At 43.5% G+C, this 20517-nt stretch overlaps 1 protein-coding gene across 2 annotated transcripts in view; it reads left to right on the forward strand.

The window, feature by feature from the left end:
- The window catches only part of LOC109993686 (glutamate receptor ionotropic, NMDA 2D), a 59904-nt gene that overhangs the window by 31533 nt on the left and 7854 nt on the right, over positions 1-20517 (forward strand). The window contains exons 9-16 of one of the 2 annotated variants that reach the window (XR_010666814.1): positions 602-755; positions 1238-1363; positions 2184-2413; positions 2757-2917; positions 4940-5009; positions 5139-5256; positions 9490-9725; positions 10592-14246. Coding sequence is in view for 1 of the 2 variants with exons in the window: in XM_065958207.1 (XP_065814279.1) it covers positions 602-755; positions 1238-1363; positions 2184-2413; positions 2757-2917; positions 4940-5009; positions 5139-5256; positions 9490-9725; positions 10592-13810 (4314 nt within the window). In the remaining variant the exon portion in view is untranslated. Of the gene's footprint in view, positions 1-601; positions 756-1237; positions 1364-2183; positions 2414-2756; positions 2918-4939; positions 5010-5138; positions 5257-9489; positions 9726-10591; positions 19408-20517 lie in introns of those variants that run through there. The other variant, XM_065958207.1, reaches the window with a different exon arrangement.

Consider the following 20517-nt stretch of genomic DNA (forward strand, 5'->3'; position numbering starts at 1 on the left):
TCACAGGTTCCAAAACAGTTCCACAGAGCTCTTCTGCTTAATCATGTATAACTTGAGCCCGGGCCAGTGGTGTCTGTTGAATCTGTTTTCCCATGCAAAAGGCCAAGTGAATTTTGTTTTCTCAAACTAATGTCTGTCTTTGATCAGATGTTCCAAGCCTGCCATTCTTTGATCAGGTAATCCAGAGACTTGGCAGAGTTGAGGGGAGGGTTGCTTTGCTTTCCGCTTCACTTCATTTTTCTGCTGATTTGCTCTGAAGAGCGGATGTGCCATGTCTAATGTAGATTAACATTTCACTTGTACAATCAGCAGACACAGCAGTTTTCAGGTTTTCTAGATTGTGGCAGGGAGGAGACGTGCCTTAGCTCATTTGGTATGCTAAAGAGATGCACAAGAGACAAGTGTTCAGTATTTGTACCAGATTTAATCCTTGGCCTTTCTCACATTTCCACGTGCGAGCGTACAAAGGGTCAGGGGACACAAATGGCACTTTCTCACTGTGAAACTAATCTATGCAGACTGTAAAACAATGCCACTGTTCATTTAAAACACTACAGGAATCACTCATAATGATATTCCTACTTATTCTCGTCCCCTTTAGGTGGTGTACAAGCGAGCGGACATGGCCATTGGCTCGCTGACTATCAATGAGGAGAGATCAGAGGTCGTGGATTTCTCTGTCCCTTTTGTGGAGACGGGGATCAGTGTAATGGTCTCCCGTAGCAATGGAACTGTCTCACCATCCGCTTTCTTAGGTAAGAAGCTCTGTTTATGCGCGGGCTCCTAGGTGATGTACAGAATCTAATCTAATTGTAAAGTGTTGAGTTTGCATAAAATGCCCCAGTCTTTGGCTGCCGGTCCTTACATCTAGATTAGCTGTTACTTTTTCTAAGCTGCTAGTGTCTTCCCAACTCGTAGTTTTACTCTGTCAGCAGACTCAGGCTCCAGGGAGAGATCACTGTTATTGGCTTATAGAGTGCATTGAGATGATTGTAAAAAAAAATGGAAGAAGTTTATGGACTTCTTGAGAATATGTGTGCTCTTGTGGTCTCTTTTTCCACTGCGCACAAGGCTTATCTCTGTTCATATAGAATATTATAAGCCAGGAAACGTCCCTTTTTTATTGATAATAATGATAATACAGCTATTAATAATTGTTTAATAATGCTATTTCAATCTTTTTCACAGTTCCTTATGCTATGTGTCAGTTTAAATCTTCTTTTTTGTCTCTACATAGAGCCCTACAGTCCAGCCGTATGGGTGATGATGTTCGTCATGTGCCTGACCGTGGTTGCTGTGACGGTCTTCATTTTTGAGTTCTTCAGCCCTGTGGGCTACAATCGCAGTCTCCAGAATGGCAAGAGTGAGTGATGGGTCTAAGCTGTCTTTCTTTCTCAGCCTGATCGATGGCTGCGCGTGCAGTCCATCACTGTTGCTGCACAGGTCAAATGGAACAACTCTGAACTCACTCCTGGACGATGTATAAAAAATATCAAAATGAGTTTTTTTATGTATTAAGTAATAATTTATTTTGTTGTTGTCTGATTGGTCATATTTCACATCAAACGTGCTTGTGCTCATTTTTACTTTTGTACATTATGAATGTGCCATCCTGAATCCTTAACTGTGGGTTCAGGGAAGAGGAAATTATACCTCCAGTGTGAACTGCATCCAAATATCCTCGATATTGAAGCAGCCATTTATTATTCAACAGCATAGTTTGTACCCCTGTGATATTCAGTATGCCTGATGCCTTGGTCCAATACCCTGTCTGACTCGCCTCTTTTACTGCATGATTGCTGCGCTCTACATAATTTTACCTCTCTGTCATCCTCCCATATATCCCTCTCATTCACTCTCATCTCTCTCCTTCCTTTCTCCTTAACTCCGGTCGTATAAAGGTGTTTGAGCCCTCTGAATGGTGATTTGCACAATGCGGTTTAATTATTTGTGAGCTCACGTAGCAGCTGAGTTGAGAGCTGTCAGCCTGGAAACGTATAGTCAGTTATGAGCTTTGGTGTCAAAAAGCCTGCTAGGTATATTCATATGTCGCAAAACCATTTTACAGATCAGCCAGTGAAGTTTCATTTGAACCTGCTGCTTCATCTGCACTCAGACAATGTTGATATGAAAACCCTTCTTCTTGTTCTCTCTCTCTTTTCCCTTTGTCATGTTTTGGCCAGAGTCTGGAGGGTCTACTTTTACGATAGGGAAGTCTGTATGGCTTTTGTGGGCCATTGTCTTCAACAACTCAGTGCCAGTGGAGAACCCCAGAGGAACCACCAGCAAGATCATGGTGCTGATCTGGGCCTTCTTTGCTGTCATCTTTCTTGCCTCTTACACTGCTAACCTGGCTGCCTTCATGATCCAGGAGGAGTACATTGACACAGTGTCAGGCCTCTCGGACAAAAAGGTACCTCACTGCTTGAATGCTGATTAAGTGGGGAAAGCAGGAGGGGAATTAAAGTCTTAGGGTGAGCCAAATCCTGTGCATTTGAATGTTTAAATTGATTCAAGCACAGGAAGTTAGAAATTAATAAAATCTCATTTAGCGTCGCTCAATTACCACAGTTCTCAAATACTTGAATAAGGCAGTTAAGTCCACAGACTGTACTCTTTTAAAGATTTGACTGTGCACACAGTGTTTTAAGTTAGTCTGAAATGTGGACAGAAATAGGTCAGACAGCTCGGTGCACAGCCTGGTGTGTCTCATGCCCCCTTCTGTCTCCCTCTCTCGCAAACCATTGCTCCGCTAGTTTCAACATCCAGAGGAGCAGTACCCACCTCTGAAGTTTGGCACAGTGCCCAACGGGAGCACCGAAAAAAACATCCGCTCCAACTATCCAGATATGCACCAGTACATGGGCAAATACAACCAGAGAGGGGTGGAAGATGCAATACTGAACCTCAAGACCGGGTATGTGTGCTATAGAGCAAGTGTGTATTCATTCCCTGACTTTTACATTCATCTTTGTCTTTCTTCATGTCTTTTTATTTTCCAGTGGCTGATTTTCCATTAAGGCAGGCTTGCAAATTATTGTTTGATAAATTAAGGAAGTTGTTAAAGTCACTTAAACTTTCCTCTGGCAATATAAAACAATATTATGCTCTGCATGACTTTGTTTTTATGCTAGCAAGACACTGAATAACATAATCAAAATGCTCACGTGACAAATTATGAAGAACAGATTTATCAGTTAAAAAAACATTTGACAAGACTCAATTTAGCAAACAGAAATGCCCTGGCATGAAGAATATGTTGGTACTTGGTCTTAGTTTATTGTTTTATACACAGACAGACAGAACAATCTGCTTATAAAATGTGTTAAATGAATTCATTGCCTTTTAACTACCTCGACAAATCAGGACTCTTCAGATTATGTTTCTTGATAAGTGTGTCCCTACGAAACAAAAAAGGATAAGCTTGTCATGATCAGAGTTAACAATTTAAATAAGATTTTTTTTACATGAGAATAGATTCAGAAATCTTTTAAATCAAAGTATCCATCCACACCCATGAAGTTCAAGAACATGCAGTGCCATTAAAATGGTGGAGATTTTTTCTGTGTTGTCTTCTGATGAAATATGATGAAACTAAAAACTCCGACCACAGGCCATAATATAATCTGATTTGACATTGGTTTGCAGTGCAATCTCGCCACAAAGTCATTCTATAAATGTGTGGGAGGGATTGTATCACACAATCTGCTTAAAGACGATAAAGTTGCCAGCTTCTCATAGCGCTGTAGATGTTTAAATTTCCTTCTGTTTATGCAAGAGAAGGATTTTCTCCCTACATTAGGTTTGCTTAAAAACTGTCCTTATATAAAAGGAAATACAATCAAGAGTGGCGATACCGAAACCAATTCACTGCTTTTTCATCAATGCATCTAACAAAAAAATATGTCAGGGTATGGTATATATGCAGGGTTAATGTATTATTTGGTTTTGGTGGAGACATATTTACGATTTTTTTTCTTTGTGTTCTCGCTCTGTCACTAGCAGGCCGTCACACACACCGGCATTCTTTTCAACTCTGAATAACATTTCACATCTTCTGTCACACTTTCTGCTTTTCCTGCACTGATTCTCCCCACCTTTACTCTCGCTCTGCACCTTCACTGCTATTCCCCCCCCACCCCACCCACTCACTGCAAGCAGCATTTCCCTCTTCAGTTTTGTAGTGGAATCTCTATCACCCGTCATGTGTTGGATAATCCCAGTTTACTTCATCCTAAGCTTCTGTCATGATGTATCCCTCCCCTGTGCCTCTACACCACAATTATTACTCAGTGTTAGCATGCACAAAAATGAGAAACTTTTTCTTTTCTCCTGCTGTCTTTTTTTTTTCTTTTTTAGTGCTTATCTTATTCTCTCTGTCAGTCCTCATCTGCCCTCTTATCATACCATTTCTTTTGTCCTCCCCTTTCTTGGTCCATTCTTTCCTCCTCTCAGTGTGTCTCCTCGGTGTGTCTGTATTTAAACTTTATAATCCTCATCACTCTCTGGCTCTATCCCATGTCTTTTCCCCCTGAAGTGTGTAAATCTGCCCCCCCCCCCATATCCCTGTCACTGCACTCTCTACACAGTATAAATTCCCCACCCCCCCCACTCCTCCGCTTCCACCACCACCTTCCCGCTCCCTCTTACTCACACATCTTTCCCTGATATCTGCCTTATTTTATTCTCCTTGTGTCTTCACTCTTTCCGCAAAGCCTGCTTTACTATTCCACCCTTCCTCCCTTCTCTTGTTATGATTTAACTTTTCATGCCCTTTCTATCATTCTCTGTGCCTGTCAGCTATATATTTCTGCACCCCAATTCTTTTCCCAGGTACATCACAGAGAACCACCTTCATACCTCCTTCCCTGTCTCTCCATCCCTCTGCTCCCTCTCTCCTATTAAATGATGAATGAACTCTCTCTTGATCCCTTTACAGGAAACTGGATGCTTTTATTTATGATGCTGCAGTATTGAACTATATGGCCAGGAAGGACGAAGGTTGTAAGGTAAGGACTTACTCACACAGGCACTTGTGCTTACACACTGAGATCAATATATGTTTGCATCTCGATCAGCTTTTTTTTTTCTTTTTTTCTTTTTTTTTTTTTACATCTGCACATTGTCCTTTTTCCAAGGTGATGACCATAGGCTCGGGGAAGGTTTTTGCCACCACAGGCTACGGTATCGCCCTGCACAAAAACTCACGTTGGAAACGTCCTCTTGACCTGGCCCTGCTGCAGCTGGTGGGAGATGGTGAGTACTGTGGGAAGGGGTTGTGAGAAGGGAAAATAATTAGGACAATGGAGGGGCAAAGAGAAGGTTATGGGTAATATGGCAGGAGAAGAAAGCGACAGAGAGGCACAACGCTGAGGGGTGAATGGAGGACACAGGGTAGATGAATAAGAGGATCTTGAGCAGTGGATGGGGGGATTTAAGGTGAACAGAGGGATGGCCGTAAGTTGGTTTGATTGTGACAGAGAGAATAATGGTGTGTAGGAGGGCGCTGGTGTCAAGATGAATATCATCTGTTTGTCTCAAGCATTGCAGATATGATTCTGTTGATCAATGTGCACATGCCCCCCCCCCCCCCCCCCCCCCGTTCTCAGTATTCACAATCTATCCTTTCACTCTCTTTCCTTCTATCCTGCTCTGGCTGTTAAAAAAAAAAAAAAAAAAAAAGGATTTAGTTTTGTGAGTCAACGTTATAAAAAGGATCATCTCAACTTGTGCTGTGACAGATTTACACTCATTGCAGATTAGCTGAGACTGGCACAGAGAGTGAGGAAGTGTGAAAAAAACAACAGAAGAGAAACACCTGAAAATACTCTGAATATAAGATGTGAAAAGGGTGCACTGAAATAAAAAAGGAGATACTGAAAACACATGAGATAATTGAATAATTTTTGTGAACGTTATAAATGTGCTATTTTTTGTCCTCAAACAATTGTGTTTAGGATTAATCAACGGGGAGACGGTTCTGGAGAAAATCTGTTTTTAGCACTAGTTGTCAGTACACTAATTCTTGATTGTCATTTTACACAGTCCGCCACACACATATTATTGTCTCAACCGGATGCTGCTTGTTTGGCTTTTCCTCCTGTTTTAAATAAGCTTTGCTTATGGCGTGGCGGACAAAGCCCTTTAGCTGCTTCTGGCGTGCAGACACTTTAGCTGCTTACACACTGATAATGCCAATTTGGTGCCAAGATCTCTTAAATAAGGCTGGTGTCTGGAGCTGAATTGTTGGACCTGGGAAAGGGTGTGTATGTGTTCGTATAATAACAACAAGAGAGCCCAGACAGCCTTAACATGCTGTGCCTGTTGTTTCCTTTAATTCCTGGTGTATGCCCCTGTCCTTGCTTCTGTTCTGTGTTGCAAAAACCCTAAAACCTCAGCTGTGTATGCAGGATGAATCTAGTTAAAGGGTGGTTTTGAATGCGGAGGGTTGTAGTTGTATGCAGGCATTATTTGAGTGGATTACTTAGGAAGAGGATTAGTTTGTTTGGATGTGGCGGGAGCGAGGGAGGGAGGAGGCTCAGCATGCCCTCAAAGGCTGTATCTCAAAAATCGCCCTGCGGCTCAAGGACCTGGCATCACACCTTTAGCTTTGCTTACCGTGTCACGGTGTTACATCACTGTTGTAACTGGCAGTGTTGAGTAATATCGAGCCGTATAAGAGGATAGAGGGACACTAGAAATGTCCGGCATTGCTTTGTCAACCCTGCGAGTGTATTGTTCTTCTTGTTGCAGTCTCTGCTGATTCATACCACAGCTTTAAAAGGCGAGCCATAGATCTCACTACATCCTGTTTCTTGATAAAGGCAGAACTGCTGAGTAGCAAGATTTCCCTTTTCCCTTTTATCAGATCCTCTACTATTTTTTCTGCATAGTATTGGGATTTTGATTCCAAGAATATATTATTCAGTGAGCAGATATTAGAAAAAATGTGAGAAGCGGGGTTTGCAGCTCTTGGCTGGCAGGCTGTTTTTTTTTTCTTTTTTTTGAAATCTTGCATGCCGAGAGGTTTGTCATGTTGTGATAAAAGGAGAGGATTGTACGGGTCATGGTTTACTGCTCAACAACAACTGTGGAGCTCAGCGTCTCTGAACATGTCTGGCTTCTCGCCCACATCTGGCCCATTGGCAAAATCCAGAGCATGCACAAAGTGACTTGCACATTAGCATATGCACAAATGAAGACACACGACTACAGTTTCATTTATTGAATTATGTCTTTGTTGTGTACGCCAGCTCTGTGTTTGCAGTGTGCCAGCTATACCTGACCTGACCTGCCAGGAATGACAGAGGTGGAGTGTGGATTTGACACACCTGTCAGATTTGGCAGGCTTGAGCTGGCTGTGACTGAGAGGTAGAGACAACTGCCATCACACAGGACTATGAGAGGGAAGAAACAGGGACCATGAGAAAGAGTCAGGTGGTAAAAGAGGGAGCACAGGATGAATCACTGGAAGTCAAATGGCAGGGAAGCCAGGAGATAAGACTTACAGCTTAGAGAAGGGATTCAACTGGGGCTTGTGAAGTGGAGATCAGACATGATTCTACCTATTTATCTTTACCTCTCAAGAAGACACTTGCTGTTTCACATCAGGCTTCTGTTTGGATATACAGCTGCGATTGAATGGCAATCACGGCAACAGTCTTCAATGGGGCAATAATCTGGATTGAATGAAGAAGACCTACGTCTCTGAATGTATGAGTGTATGAGTGAAACTGGAACCAGGAGTTGATACAGGAGTCTGCCAGTGGGCTGCAGCAGTGTGTTCATCTGTTGCTTTAGCTGTAGGCCACAGCTGATTGGCTAATGATGTTCTACAGTAGACACATTAGCTGGATCACACAGATGACTGAGTCTGCCTCATCTAAGCTATGCAAGCACAGCTATTGACGCCACAAATTAAAAGCTAGAGCTTGAGTTTGCGGAGCAGTTCAGTGTTGCGAGTGAATGTGTGACTTTTCAGTTTTTAAACCATGCTTTAGCCATTGGAGCCTGCAGTGTGCAGGTTATTATAGCAGTGTTGCACATCCTGCTGTTGCTGCTATTGTAACAGAAAGCTTTTTCAATACATGTTGCGTTGGAGAGTACTCCTCTTTAATTCCATCATGAATCATACACTGCATCTTCTGGCTGTCCATCACTATGGTTACACCAGCGAACCTCACAGCCAATCTCAGGTTTAGCAGGGCAGCCTGGATTCATTAGGCCAGTGAGATTCTAAGAAATAAGACAGAGTAGTTTGTGAAGTGGTCTTGCCTGGTTGCTGGTAGGTTAACAGATGGGAATCTTGGATCCCTCAGAGCTTACCACCTTGATGGAGATTCCGACTAACTCTCCAGCACAATTAAATGATTAGGATCTTCTGCCTCTGCTCTTTTCCATCCTATCACTTCTCTCTCTCTTCACATTTTCTCTCCTTTCATTCTCTTCGAGATGAAGAGTGTTCCCACTGTTTGTCATAATGACACAATCTCAGCCTCTCGCCCTCCATCTCTGCTTCCCTGGTTGCAGCTTCATCTAACTCCCTATGTCTCTGTGTCTTCTCATGTCCCCAGACGGGCTTGTGGACAGGGAGAGAATGCTGCTCCCTCTCTGTCTTTGTAAAATATTCTTACCAACTTTCACATTACCTCTCTCCCTTTCTTCAACGCTTGCTCAACCTATCCCACCATCTCACTGTGGCACATGGTATCCCTTTCTCCTCCTCTCCCCATTTACTCTAGGTTACAATGTTGAGATTAGGTTGTCAGTGCCATTTTACTTCTCAGTTCTACTTCATTGTTTTAGACTCTCTCTCTTTGTCTCAGTCCCCTTCCTTTTTGCTACTTTGGACACAGCGCTGCTTTTTGTATTCTGGCCCCTGACCTTGAGGCGTCACCTAGATAATGGGAAAGCAGCAACCAATAATGTAGACCTGTGCTTTAGTGCTTATTATTAGCTTGTGTGTCACGTGTCTCTATCTATCTATCTACCTATCTATCTATATTTCTATCTATCGATCTATCTATCTATCTACCTATCTATCTATCTATCTATCTACCTATCTATCTATCTATCTATCTATCTATCTATCTATCTATCTATCTATCTATCTATCTATCTATCTATCTATCTATCTAGCTATCTATCTATCTATCTCACTATCTACATATCTACCCATCCATCCATCCATCCATCCATCCATCCATCCATCTATCTATCTATCTATCTATCTATCTATCCATCCAGGTCAATCCTTCTATCTCTCTATATCAGAGTACAACCATGACATAACCCCAAGCTTCAGTGTCTTTATTTGGTTTTAACCAAATGAGAAATGATCACTTCTCACATCTCTTAACCCTGTATGTCTTGTCTTGCAATGTCAACTTTCCTCTCTACTTTTCTCCCTTTTAACTTTGTCCATTTCCCTTTTTCCTCACCGCTTCCTCAATCTTCCTCATTCCCTCTCCCAATCCAACCCCTCTCCAGATGAGATTGAGATGCTGGAGCGCCTCTGGCTGTCGGGTATCTGCCATAATGACAAAATTGAGGTGATGAGCAGTAAACTGGATATTGACAACATGGCTGGTGTTTTCTATATGCTGCTGGTGGCTATGGGCCTCAGTTTGCTTGTGTTTGCCTGGGAACACTTGGTCTACTGGAAGCTTCGACACTGCATGGCCACCAGTTCTGGCAAATTGGACTTTCTCCTGGCAATCAGCAGGGTAAGTGTTTGTGTCTCTGTGTGTGTAGTATTTTGTGTCCTACCTGAACATATGTTTTGCTAATTGACAGCCTTTCTAAAGTATCTTAGTGCTAAAACATTGCATAGCCACATTTAGTATGTTAAATTATGTGACCCATCAACAGGACTACGTAATTGGATCCAAAATCAGATGAACACTTCCTTTGTAGACACACACATGTGTAGGCATGTGTGTTCCTGTCTGTGTGCCCTTATCTGTTACAGATAGTAAGTGTTAGAAAGTGTGAGGTCCAGGGTCAATTCAATTCCACTCAGTCAATTCGGGAGATTAATTGAAATTCAATTCCGCTCACACCCTGGATATCCTGTTCCTTTGACAGTGACCTTGACAGAAGCAGACTCCACCATATGCACATGATTACTGTAGCTTCACTGATAATCATTTATCTTTTTTCAGTCCTGTGGTTGTAATTTATGCATTTATGTATACAATTTTGCTAACCAAACAATGCACAGCTGTACTATAAATAGGAAGGGATGTTTATCTGAAAAATAGCAATCTTGCATTTCTTTTGAAAACTGGAACTTATTGGATTGCTGTTTTATTTTCATTTTATCCACTCCAGTCTCATTTTACTTCCTCTCAGCCTCTCAAGCACATACAGAAATACAAAGTCTTATGTAAAGTACAATTTCTATTATGAGATTTAAAGTCTACTGACTGTAGACATATGTTTTTTCTTCTTCTGCCAATGTATACCTGCATTTAAAAAAATCAACAAAATCTTATTTTTCATGTCAGGAAATAATGTTTATTTTGTTGCATTGCGTGTTTCTTCAAAAATAAATTGTGAATCGGATTTTCTGTTTGTTTTCTTTCTTCAGGGTATGTATAGCTGCTGCAGCTTTGAGGATGAAACAGCACCAGGTGGAGCTAAATCTTTGCCTACCCATCACCACACTGCAATGGTGACAGTCCCGTCACAGCCACATGTTGTCTCAACATCCATGACCAACCCAGCCATTGCCATGGCGCAACAGCAGCAACCACCACAACAGCAGCAACCGCAGCCCGTATACAAAACACCTCTACCAGGCTCTCCTCCCACCGTGGTGCATTCTGGGACAGCACTGGGTCCGTCCAACAACCCCATTTCTGGTGCACCCCTCCCTTGCTCCACCTTCCTGCCCAGACCAGATCGCAGACTGGCTGTGGTGGATCGTTGGAGGCTGCCCAAATCTGCTACAGCCACCAACCCAATGGCTGTAAGAGGGGCCATCACTGACATGGGACCCTTTGCTCAGAAAGTCCCTCCAAACTGGGCTTCAACTGCTGGAGGGGGTGGGGGACTTGATGGTTATAAAAGATACTATGGTCCCATTGACCCTGAGGGACTGGGGCCCTGCATTGAGCAGCAGGCAGGGTCCCAGACCCCCAAGACTATGCCCAGGGGCCATCCCCAACCTCCTCCAGCCAGTGTGGCCTTCTACTCTGAAAAGGGCATGGACCACGGGGTGGGGAAGAGGGTGGTGGGAGGTGGCAGCGGAAGTCAGGGGAAAGGGGCCGTTAAACCTCTGGGCACTCCCAGACTGCCTCTTAAGAGTCAGGCCCCTCTGCCTCCTACACCCCCGCTGCCACACCCCTCTCCCCCTCTCCCCTCATCCTTCTGGAGGAAGCGCAGGCCCAAGAAGCCCAAAGAGCCTGGAGGGCCACTGTACGAGAACATTCTGCCCCTGGGGCGGAGGGGAGGAGCACGAGAGGGAGTGAGAGAGGGAGGAGGGAGGAGGGCACGCCCCCTCTCTCCCCCGCTCTCACTTCCTGTGCCAGTACCCCTCAGCCCCTCTTACACGCCTCCTTCTCCCTCAGCATCCTTGCACTATACGTCATCATCCTCTTCGTCAACCACCTCATCTACATCCACGTCGTCATCGGCCTCATCTTCTCGCTCCACCTCTCCTACCTTCTCTTACAGCTCCTCCAGGAGCACAAGAGACAGGACTGGAGGGATAGATGGAGAAGATGATGATGACGATGAGGAGCTGACAGAGGAGTCAAGCCTTCTCCTTGGCAGGGGGAGAGAGAGGGAACGCTCAATCATCCGGCCTCGTTCCCTCAGCCACGGGCGCCTACCACCACCCATACCCCCAAGGAAACCGCGCACATCCTGGGGTGACAGAGAAAGAGAGAGGGACAGAGGGGGAAGCCAACTGTCTCAGCTCCAAGAGTGGTGGGCAAGCTGGAGCGAGAGAGAGAGGAGTGGAGCAGGTGGAGAAAGTGAGAGGCAAAAGAGGGAAAAGAAGAGGAGAAAAGAGAAGGAGAAAGAGAAGAAGAAAAAGAAAAAGAGCAAAAAGAGGAAAAAGAGGGAAGAAAGGGAAGAAAGGGAAAGAGAGCGAGAGAGAGAAAGGAAACGGCGAAAGGTGAAAAAAAAGAAGAAGAAGGCACTTAAGACAAAGAAAAGAAAGAAATCGACTGGGGGAAGACGTTCTGAGCCAGAGGAGGGAGATGTAGAGCCAGAGAGGGAAGGAGAGGCAGAGGGAGAGAGGGAAGGGGGAATACAAGACTACTCTTCATTTTCTGCTCAGTATCGGAGCTCATTTGCAGAGAAGGGTCGGGATTCATGGGAAGGAGAGAGGGAGAGAGGAAGGAGAGAGGGTGGAGATGATGGAAATGACAGGGAACAGGAGGACAGCAGCAGAAGTAGAGAGAGGCGCCCTAAGTCCTCACGCCCTCATTCAAGACATCATACCCCTAGTAAGCGCTACCCTAACCTCAACAAACTCCCGGCATCAGTCAAATTTTGGGTTAATGGAAGAGGAGGTGATTCTAATACCCCTCCAACATCCCTTCATCCTCTTCTTCCATCCTCCAAGAGGAGAAGAAGTGGAGGGATGGACAGAGACAACAGTAGTAGACTTGGGGAGCGGCGTCCTTTGTTAATGCATTATGAAAAAGAGAAAGCACAGACAAGAGAAGGGCCGTCCTTCCAGGAGTGGGACTCTGAGGATGATGAGGACGATGATGATGATGAGGAAGAAGAAGAAGAAGAAAGGGAGAGAGTGAGAGAGCGGGTGGAGGAGAGGGGGAGGAGAGCAGGTAGAGGGGCAGTTTCTGAGTCAGAGAGGGACAGGTCCAGGGCAGAGGAAAGCTATTCAGATGAGGGCTCATCAGGGGAGTTTGGTCGTTTCGAAAGATACTGGGAAGGAGGTGCAGGGGGTAGCAGCACTGGAATAGGAGGCATAGGAGGAGGAGGCTGGTTCTTTGGAACCTACCCCTCTAGAGAGAAAGGGGGTAGTATTAACAGCCGGGATGATTCCTTACTGGGCACTCGAGCAGAGGGATGGATTGGTGCTGATTTTTGGGGTTCAGGGCCAGGAGTAGGTTGGGGATCAGGGGGAGGGAGTGGAGGACTCGGCTCACAGTGGCCACCACCTCCTGCGGCCTTCCCTCCTCCAAGAAGATACTGGTCCATGGACAAGATCCCTGTAAAGGGAGATAAAAAGTGGAAGAGTGGTGGAGGGAAGAGCAAGGGGCGTGCAAGGGACAGAGGAGAAGAAGCAGGTCGGGCCACAATGTGTTCCTGTAGCCTTTATCCCCAACCACATCCTTACCCACACCCCCACAGGCGCTCGCACACCTCCCACTCCAAGAGAGGAGCTGCAGTGCTTTCCCACAGCCAGGAAGAGCTTCTCCCCCACTGCCACAGCTTCAGCGGGGGTTCTCGTCCAAAGCCCCTGCCCCCCAAACCCGATCCCAGTCAGGCCAAATCAGGCAGCCAATCTAACCTCAGCCTCAGCACACAGCCCACAGACCATCCACCACAACCCTCACCGTCGCCGCCCCAGCAACCGTCCATGTCTCCCACCTCCCTCCCAATGCCCATCCCGCCTCCCCCCTCCTCATCCTCTGTTTCACCACCAGCAGGGGTGGGGATGTCAGGCCAGGGCCAGGCTCAGGCTTCAGCCAGTGCCAAACTCCAGTATCAAAGACTGCGCTCTGTGCCACAGCCACGAAGGTTCTACTCCCCCCACCTGCCACTCAAAGCCAAGAGCCTGTGCTCACGCCGAGGGTCAGCCCACTTCTCCAGCCTGGAGAGCGAGGTATGACAGGGGGAGAGGAGAGAGGGAGACGTGGGAGCGAGCACCACTGCTACTGATAACCGTGGTACCATTGCAGCAGAACGCAGGGATGACAGCAGAGAATTGGCTGCCTTGGTGTCCATAGGTAATCAATTAGCCACCATCACTGCGGGAACTCACATGGACAGCATTTCTAATGCTAACACTGCTCTGTGTGAGAGCAACGCTAATGCCACCCGCTCAATTGTACGTGTTCTAGTAAGGGCAACAGTAAGACGTCACACAAGGGTGAGCTACATTCGTTTAGATGGTTCCCATGATGAAGAGAGTGAAGGCGAGGCTGCATCACTGGGGACAGCAGCTCCTGAACTTCTACTCCGCTCAGAATTGAGCTTTGTGATGTCATCTTCGGTACTCCTCCCCTCCCCGAGTCACAACTAAGGATAAGAGTAATCTCCAACCTGTGAGTAATGATGTCATATTTGTACACAAACATGCACGAGCACACACACACACACACACACACACACACACACACACACACACACACACACACAGATTTATGCTCGAAACGTCTCCCTCCCTCTGGCTTTGAGAACACATCTTGGTGGGAAGAGGAGAGATCCATCCTCTCCTAAAAAGGGACCAGTGTTTGGTCAACGAACTCTGGCGCCATGTCCACATTGGCTGGTTTTTGAACAGATTGGTGGACTGATTCTTGGTGTCGGAGAGACTGCCCCTCTTTTTTCCCCTTTTGTAAAATCAGTTGGTATGAAAAGCAATGCAGTCAGCTCTCATGCACTCTGTCTGCCTGATCACCTTTCACTGGGCAGCAAGGACAGTGCTGGTTATTTGCCCAGAGTGACCTCATGACAACATCAGACCCATCTAGCTCTACCCCAGGACCATCTATGTGATGTCATGTTTTACTAGAAACCCTTTTAACCAATCAGACTGAACAGGAAACACTTTTTCTCCTCCTTGTTGGAGCTTGTCATGTCACCTCTGGTCCAACCAGAGCTCGAACACAGTTTAAGTATTTGAAAAACAAACTGAACTTTAAAAGAGAAATAACAATAAGAACAAAAAAAACATGTAGCAGTTTTTTTTTATGTCTGTCTTTTCTTTTCTTTCTTACTCAGACGTTTCTCCTCATAACCTCTTTTTTATGCTATCAATATATTTCTCTCACTGTGTTAGTGTTTTAATCAGGAGGAGGCTGGATGTGGCTAGTATTGGAAGTGGGAATGATTAAATCGCAGTGCAAATTTTCCACTCAAGAGCTTCTGAGCAAGAGTCAAGAAATGTATTTTCATAGACAAAGCCCCTTCATCTCTTCCCACATGTGAACATCGCATAAATCACCATCATGTAAGTGAATGAAGGGGATGATTGGTGCAATATCTGTAATTGGCACTAGATGGCTGCATAATATTCAAATAAGCTTTTGGAGACACCGGTGCAAGAGGCTTCTGGTTAGTTTAATAATTGTAGCTACATGATGCTGAGGAAGAGGCATGCATCTAAAACCTTTATTATTTTTATGAAAGTGGCCAGTCAGGATTTATTCAGAGGAATGAAGGGAATTAAAACAAAGTGCAGTGTAATGTAAAAGGTCTCTAAGGATATTGATATTATTATATTTCACTATTACACTGTACCTTGGCTGAATTTATAAGTCTTAGACTGTACAAAGCACAATTCTATATTGTATTTTTCAGACATTTGTGCCACAGTGTAGCTGCACAAATCTACAGGAAATATATTTTAGGTGAAAAAAATGTGATTATGTGTTAAATCATGTTGCTCCTATTGATTACAAAAAACACATAAAGTGCGAGTACCACAGACACTTGTGTTGAGAAAATGATTTTTTACATGAACTATTTCCTTCTGGAAGATATGACAGACTTGAATGCTTTGAGTTCCAATTTTTAGATGCATATACAGTAGCTGAGACTTCAGTAAATGCAGTCAGTAATAACTCATGTTATCAAGATTATTTGATGACTGTTTGACTTTGAGCAATATTCCCACCTTCTATGTGACAGAGATGCAATGGCACATTCGTTTGCTGCTTGCATTGTAATTGTTTTTTCCTTCAGTTTAAAATGAGGTCATATGTTTCAGTCAGAGACAGATGTATCACATCTTCAATGATTTTGCTGGCGTAGCCATTTAATTTGGTCAGATGTGATTAAAATGAACCAGTGAAAGTCCACAGCACCTGGCTCTGGCTGACCAATATGAAAACCAAATGCTATGTGTTCAAGAGAGAGCAGTGAACTGTAGCATTGTACCTCCCGTGAGCTGTGCCAAAAGCCATTTACTGTGTAAACTGTGCCAGTGTTGCCAACATTGCAATGCATACGCCCTCCATTTTCATTAGGTCAACATATACACCTCATTTCTCACACTAAGACCAGCCACAGCCCAGCTCTTCTTCTTTTGTAGTTGAATGTAGCTTTGACATGATGTAGCAAAAGAACACTTACTTTTAGACTTTGTAGCTTTTTGGATGCTGTTGATGATGGCTAGAAGGAGGGGGTGGGGGGGTTGACCTGCTATGTGAGGGACTTGCGCGGTGTTTGTGCATGTTGTCACAGATCGAAGAGTTAGTTGACCTTCTCAATTCCCCTTTTAAGTCCTTTGCCGTTCAGTTGAGGCAGACTGTACTTTTATCTGCACATGGATTGCTTTGTTTCTAGGTCTGCTTGGGGCTATTTTTTAATACAATCTGTGATTTTAAGAGAAATGCTTTTGCCTTTTCCCATCTTTTGGAAAGCCCCAGAATCATTGCATGTTTAGCTGAATGAAACCTCAAAGATTTGTGGTGGGAGGGTTGTGTAGTTCAATTGTAGCAAATGCTTAGGACCCAGGGTAGCCACCTTACAGTGTGGTTGTATGCTCGCTCTACTCTGCACCCCAACAGTGGAAACCACGGCAACAGTTTGGCTGCTTTCTGTGTAGTTGAACACAATCATTTTCAACCAATCAACAGGGCTTAAACCTGGTATGTCATTGAGCATTCTTGATTTCAATTGAGGCGCTAATACTTAAGTCTGTGACTGCATGAACAGAAGTGACTCTTAAAAACCCTCTGGCTTATTTTGTTTATCTATTTTTATTTAATGCTGAGAAAAAAAGAATATATTAAAATATACTATGTTTTTGAGAATGTACCATGTTATACTGTGATTTAACTGAGATATTTTATTGTACTCAATTATCATTTGAATTCTATTATTTATCTATAAAGAAATATATATGTACAAATAAATATATACATATATATACATACAGGTATATATATATATTAGTTAAGTTTGGTATATTTGGAGGAAGTGTTAGATGAAATAGTTTTAAATGTTTAGCTTTGTAGCGATTCTAGACACTGAAATCATTTTTGAATTTCGATTCCTCCTATATGACTGTGAAGACATTAGTGCCTGTGACAAAAAAGACAAGTAAAAGTCTAAACTCTCTATTCATCTGTATCTACTATAGCTATCAGTCTGTCACTCCTCTCAAACTACCTAACATCCGTTTTATTCACTTTCTGCTTTTTCACATCACTATGTTTCTCTCACTTAGTCTGATGTCTCTTTTGCTTTCTCCTCCTACTTTCTTTTTATTGTTTACTTTTTATAAACAAGCTTTTAAAAAATTCTCCACCTCTCCTCTTTTTAATTTTCACCATACGTTGATAACATCTCTTTATTGATGTTCCCATCCATTAAACCTTTGCTTTGTCCTTCGATCACTTCCTTTTTTAAATCCGCTCATTCCTCTGTCCGTCTCTCACTTAGCAAAAAACAGAGACCAGTAGATACTGTGTTCTTGCTCCTTTTGACTGATTGTTGATGATGATGATCAATTAATTGATTGATGAAATAATTAATGAACAATGTTACTATTACTGATGTGACTGAAGTGTGTATCTGACGACCATGCCACTGTAGCAAGTCTGGGCTGTACCACACCACCAGCGAGCAAATGAGGCCACAGTTGCTATGGTGTTGCCATGGCATTTTCATGGCGTTGCCATGGTGTCCTCTGCGCCGCCACCACCTGGTGCCTGCTGGGTAATATAGTACAATGTCCTTCACTTTCCCAAAAGCAGTGGTCACAGATCTGTTATGCTCCCCTCTGCTCAGCCCTGACCTTAATCTTCAGGAGGTGAAATATTTAAAGCTCCTCACTTTGGAGGAGTGCTTAGGGGCAACATGGTGGTGACAAGTCTGCTGGCTGAACTGTTCTAGACTGGACTGGTTTGATTGGAAGTGGCTATGATAAAGAATTGATATGGTGGTGATCAAATAATCTTTCAATAATCTCAAACATTTTTTAGTTTGTGCTGCCCTGCATGTTTTGCATAAAGCTTCATATCACTCCCTGATAGCCTCAAACCAGTCAGCACAGAGGTGGTTTCTGTGTCCATATTTGTGTCATTCTAGTCATGAATTTGTACGTTTTTATGTTGAGAGGATACGAGTCATGTATGAGTATTGCATGTGCAATGATCATGCAAAAAAAGTGCAAACTGCAGCATGATTCTGTTTCGCTCTTCTTCTCTCTCCTTCTGTTTTTCAGAAAAACTCATACACACTCACTTCGCTGTGCATGCATATTTAACACACAATGCGTACATCATTCAGCCAATGATCCTCATCTTCCTCTAGCCATCACTAAGCTGCGATCTAAAGCATTGCTTCAAGTAGTCTGATCATCCCACACAGGCATATGTGTGGCTTTGCAAACATTTGCACACAATGCAGACCACACACACACACACACACACAAAATCCACTCTAATTTTGTGAAATGCAGTTTTTTCTTCTTAAAATTAGTTAAATCACAATCACGGTTCTGCTCCATTTGAGCGTTCTGTCTATCTCCCTTTATTTTCCTGCACTCTGCTTTGCACTGCCTTGACTCTACTAATCTATCAAAAACCTGTTTGTAGGAGCCACATTCAGTTTGCTTTATTGTGCTTGACATGCTCCTATTTTGATTTACCTTGTTGTCCTAATCCGCTTTGATTTATTTCATTTTCTGTCTGGTCCAATATAAATGAACAGTATGAATTGAACAGTCCAGTCCAGCCTAGTGCAGCGTGCTCCAGGCTGGTCTAGTGCCTGATACCCTTTTACAGCCTCCAGTTCATCCCCTCTTTCTGTCAGCCGATTCCCTGGTAAGCAATGCGTGTGGTGCTCCAGAATTCAAACAGGGTCTTCATAGGCTGTTTCGGCCATGAACTATATCAAGGAAACACAGGAGCACCACACGTTGCTCTCGCCAGGTCTAAGGTCTGCATGTTGCACCATGAAAACGTATCCCACCACAGTGACAGGGCACATTTACCCACAGAAACCAGTGTGTGTTTTCAGCTTTGTACAAGGCCCAGCTCTGCTGTAGTAACCTCGCCAACTCTAAAGGCCTACTTACAGGTTGCTAAGGCGGGTTGCTAGTAGGGTGATGTTGCTCCTAGCCCAGACTGGTCTGGTCAATGCCCTAATTTAAATGTGTTAGTTTATTTGACATTGTCTGTCTGGGGTGGGGCTGGAGGGTCAGTGCTGCACTTACTTCCTGAGAATTGCTTCATAAAATCTGATTCTCTTTAATTAATGTCAGTGGTGATGTGTTTCCTTGCAACTTTTTTGTCACAATTTGGATTATAAAAAAAAACGACTTTTAGATGTGTTTGTTCTGTGTTTGTGTGTTTTGAGAGATGTTCCAATGTCTATTCCGAAAGAGATTTGAGTATGGGGTGATACAGATTATCACCCCAATAACATTTTCATTGAAAAAATATACATTTATATTGGTAAAAAATGATTTGCTGACATTTTCCTACTTTTGACCAACATTACTGTCTCTGCTAGGACCACACTGTCGGTGTTCGTCATCGACATACAATCATTTAATCCAGTAGATTTTTTTCAGACTAATGAGTTATGAATACTAGAATTGGTATTGGAACAACTCTAGTGTTTTTGTGTGTGTGTGTGTGTTTCCTTGTATGACACTATTTTCCATACAAGCTATTACCCTGTCAGATCTCCTTCAAAGTAAATTTATGGAGAGCTCAAAGAGTAGTTCCTTTGGCAATCTGACAGGCAGTCCTCTGCCAAAGTTTGTGTGTGTGCATGCTTGCTTGAATATATTTCTCAGAGGTTTCTCAGTTCTTGTCAAACTTTTACTTTGATCTGGCCGGAGCTGACCTAACATAATCCACTTCATTCACTCTCAAAGAGAGACACACACCTAACACTCTGCCTCAACTCTCCACCTCCGCCAACAGCAGCCAAGTTGGAGCTGCCTGACCAGCAGCTCTGTAGCTACTACAACAAACACATCCGTTCAGAACCGAATTTTAAACAGACTTGATCTTGATGTAGCTTCTTGGGAAGTCATCAATAGACCTGTGTTAAAGATATTTACATTTTAGTTTTAGTTTTTTTTTTTTTTACTTTTTGTTTGTTTGTTTGTTTGAATAATCTTTACTATTTCAGAAAAAGGTCAAGTCAAATAGCATTGAAAACACAGAGAGGGATATGGAAATCAGAATTTTTTAAAAGTTATACCTTTACTTTATCGAAAATCTCTTACCTTCTTCCTATAGCTACTTTTACAGTTAACGTTTTCAATGTATAAATACAACTTGTTTCTCTGAAAGCCTGCTCAGCCAAGCATGAGAAACCTCTAAACATCACCTGACACACGATATTCTG

The sequence above is a fragment of the Labrus bergylta genome, chromosome 8 (assembly GCF_963930695.1).
Source record: "Labrus bergylta chromosome 8, fLabBer1.1, whole genome shotgun sequence".
Taxonomy (NCBI): domain Eukaryota; kingdom Metazoa; phylum Chordata; class Actinopteri; order Labriformes; family Labridae; genus Labrus; species Labrus bergylta.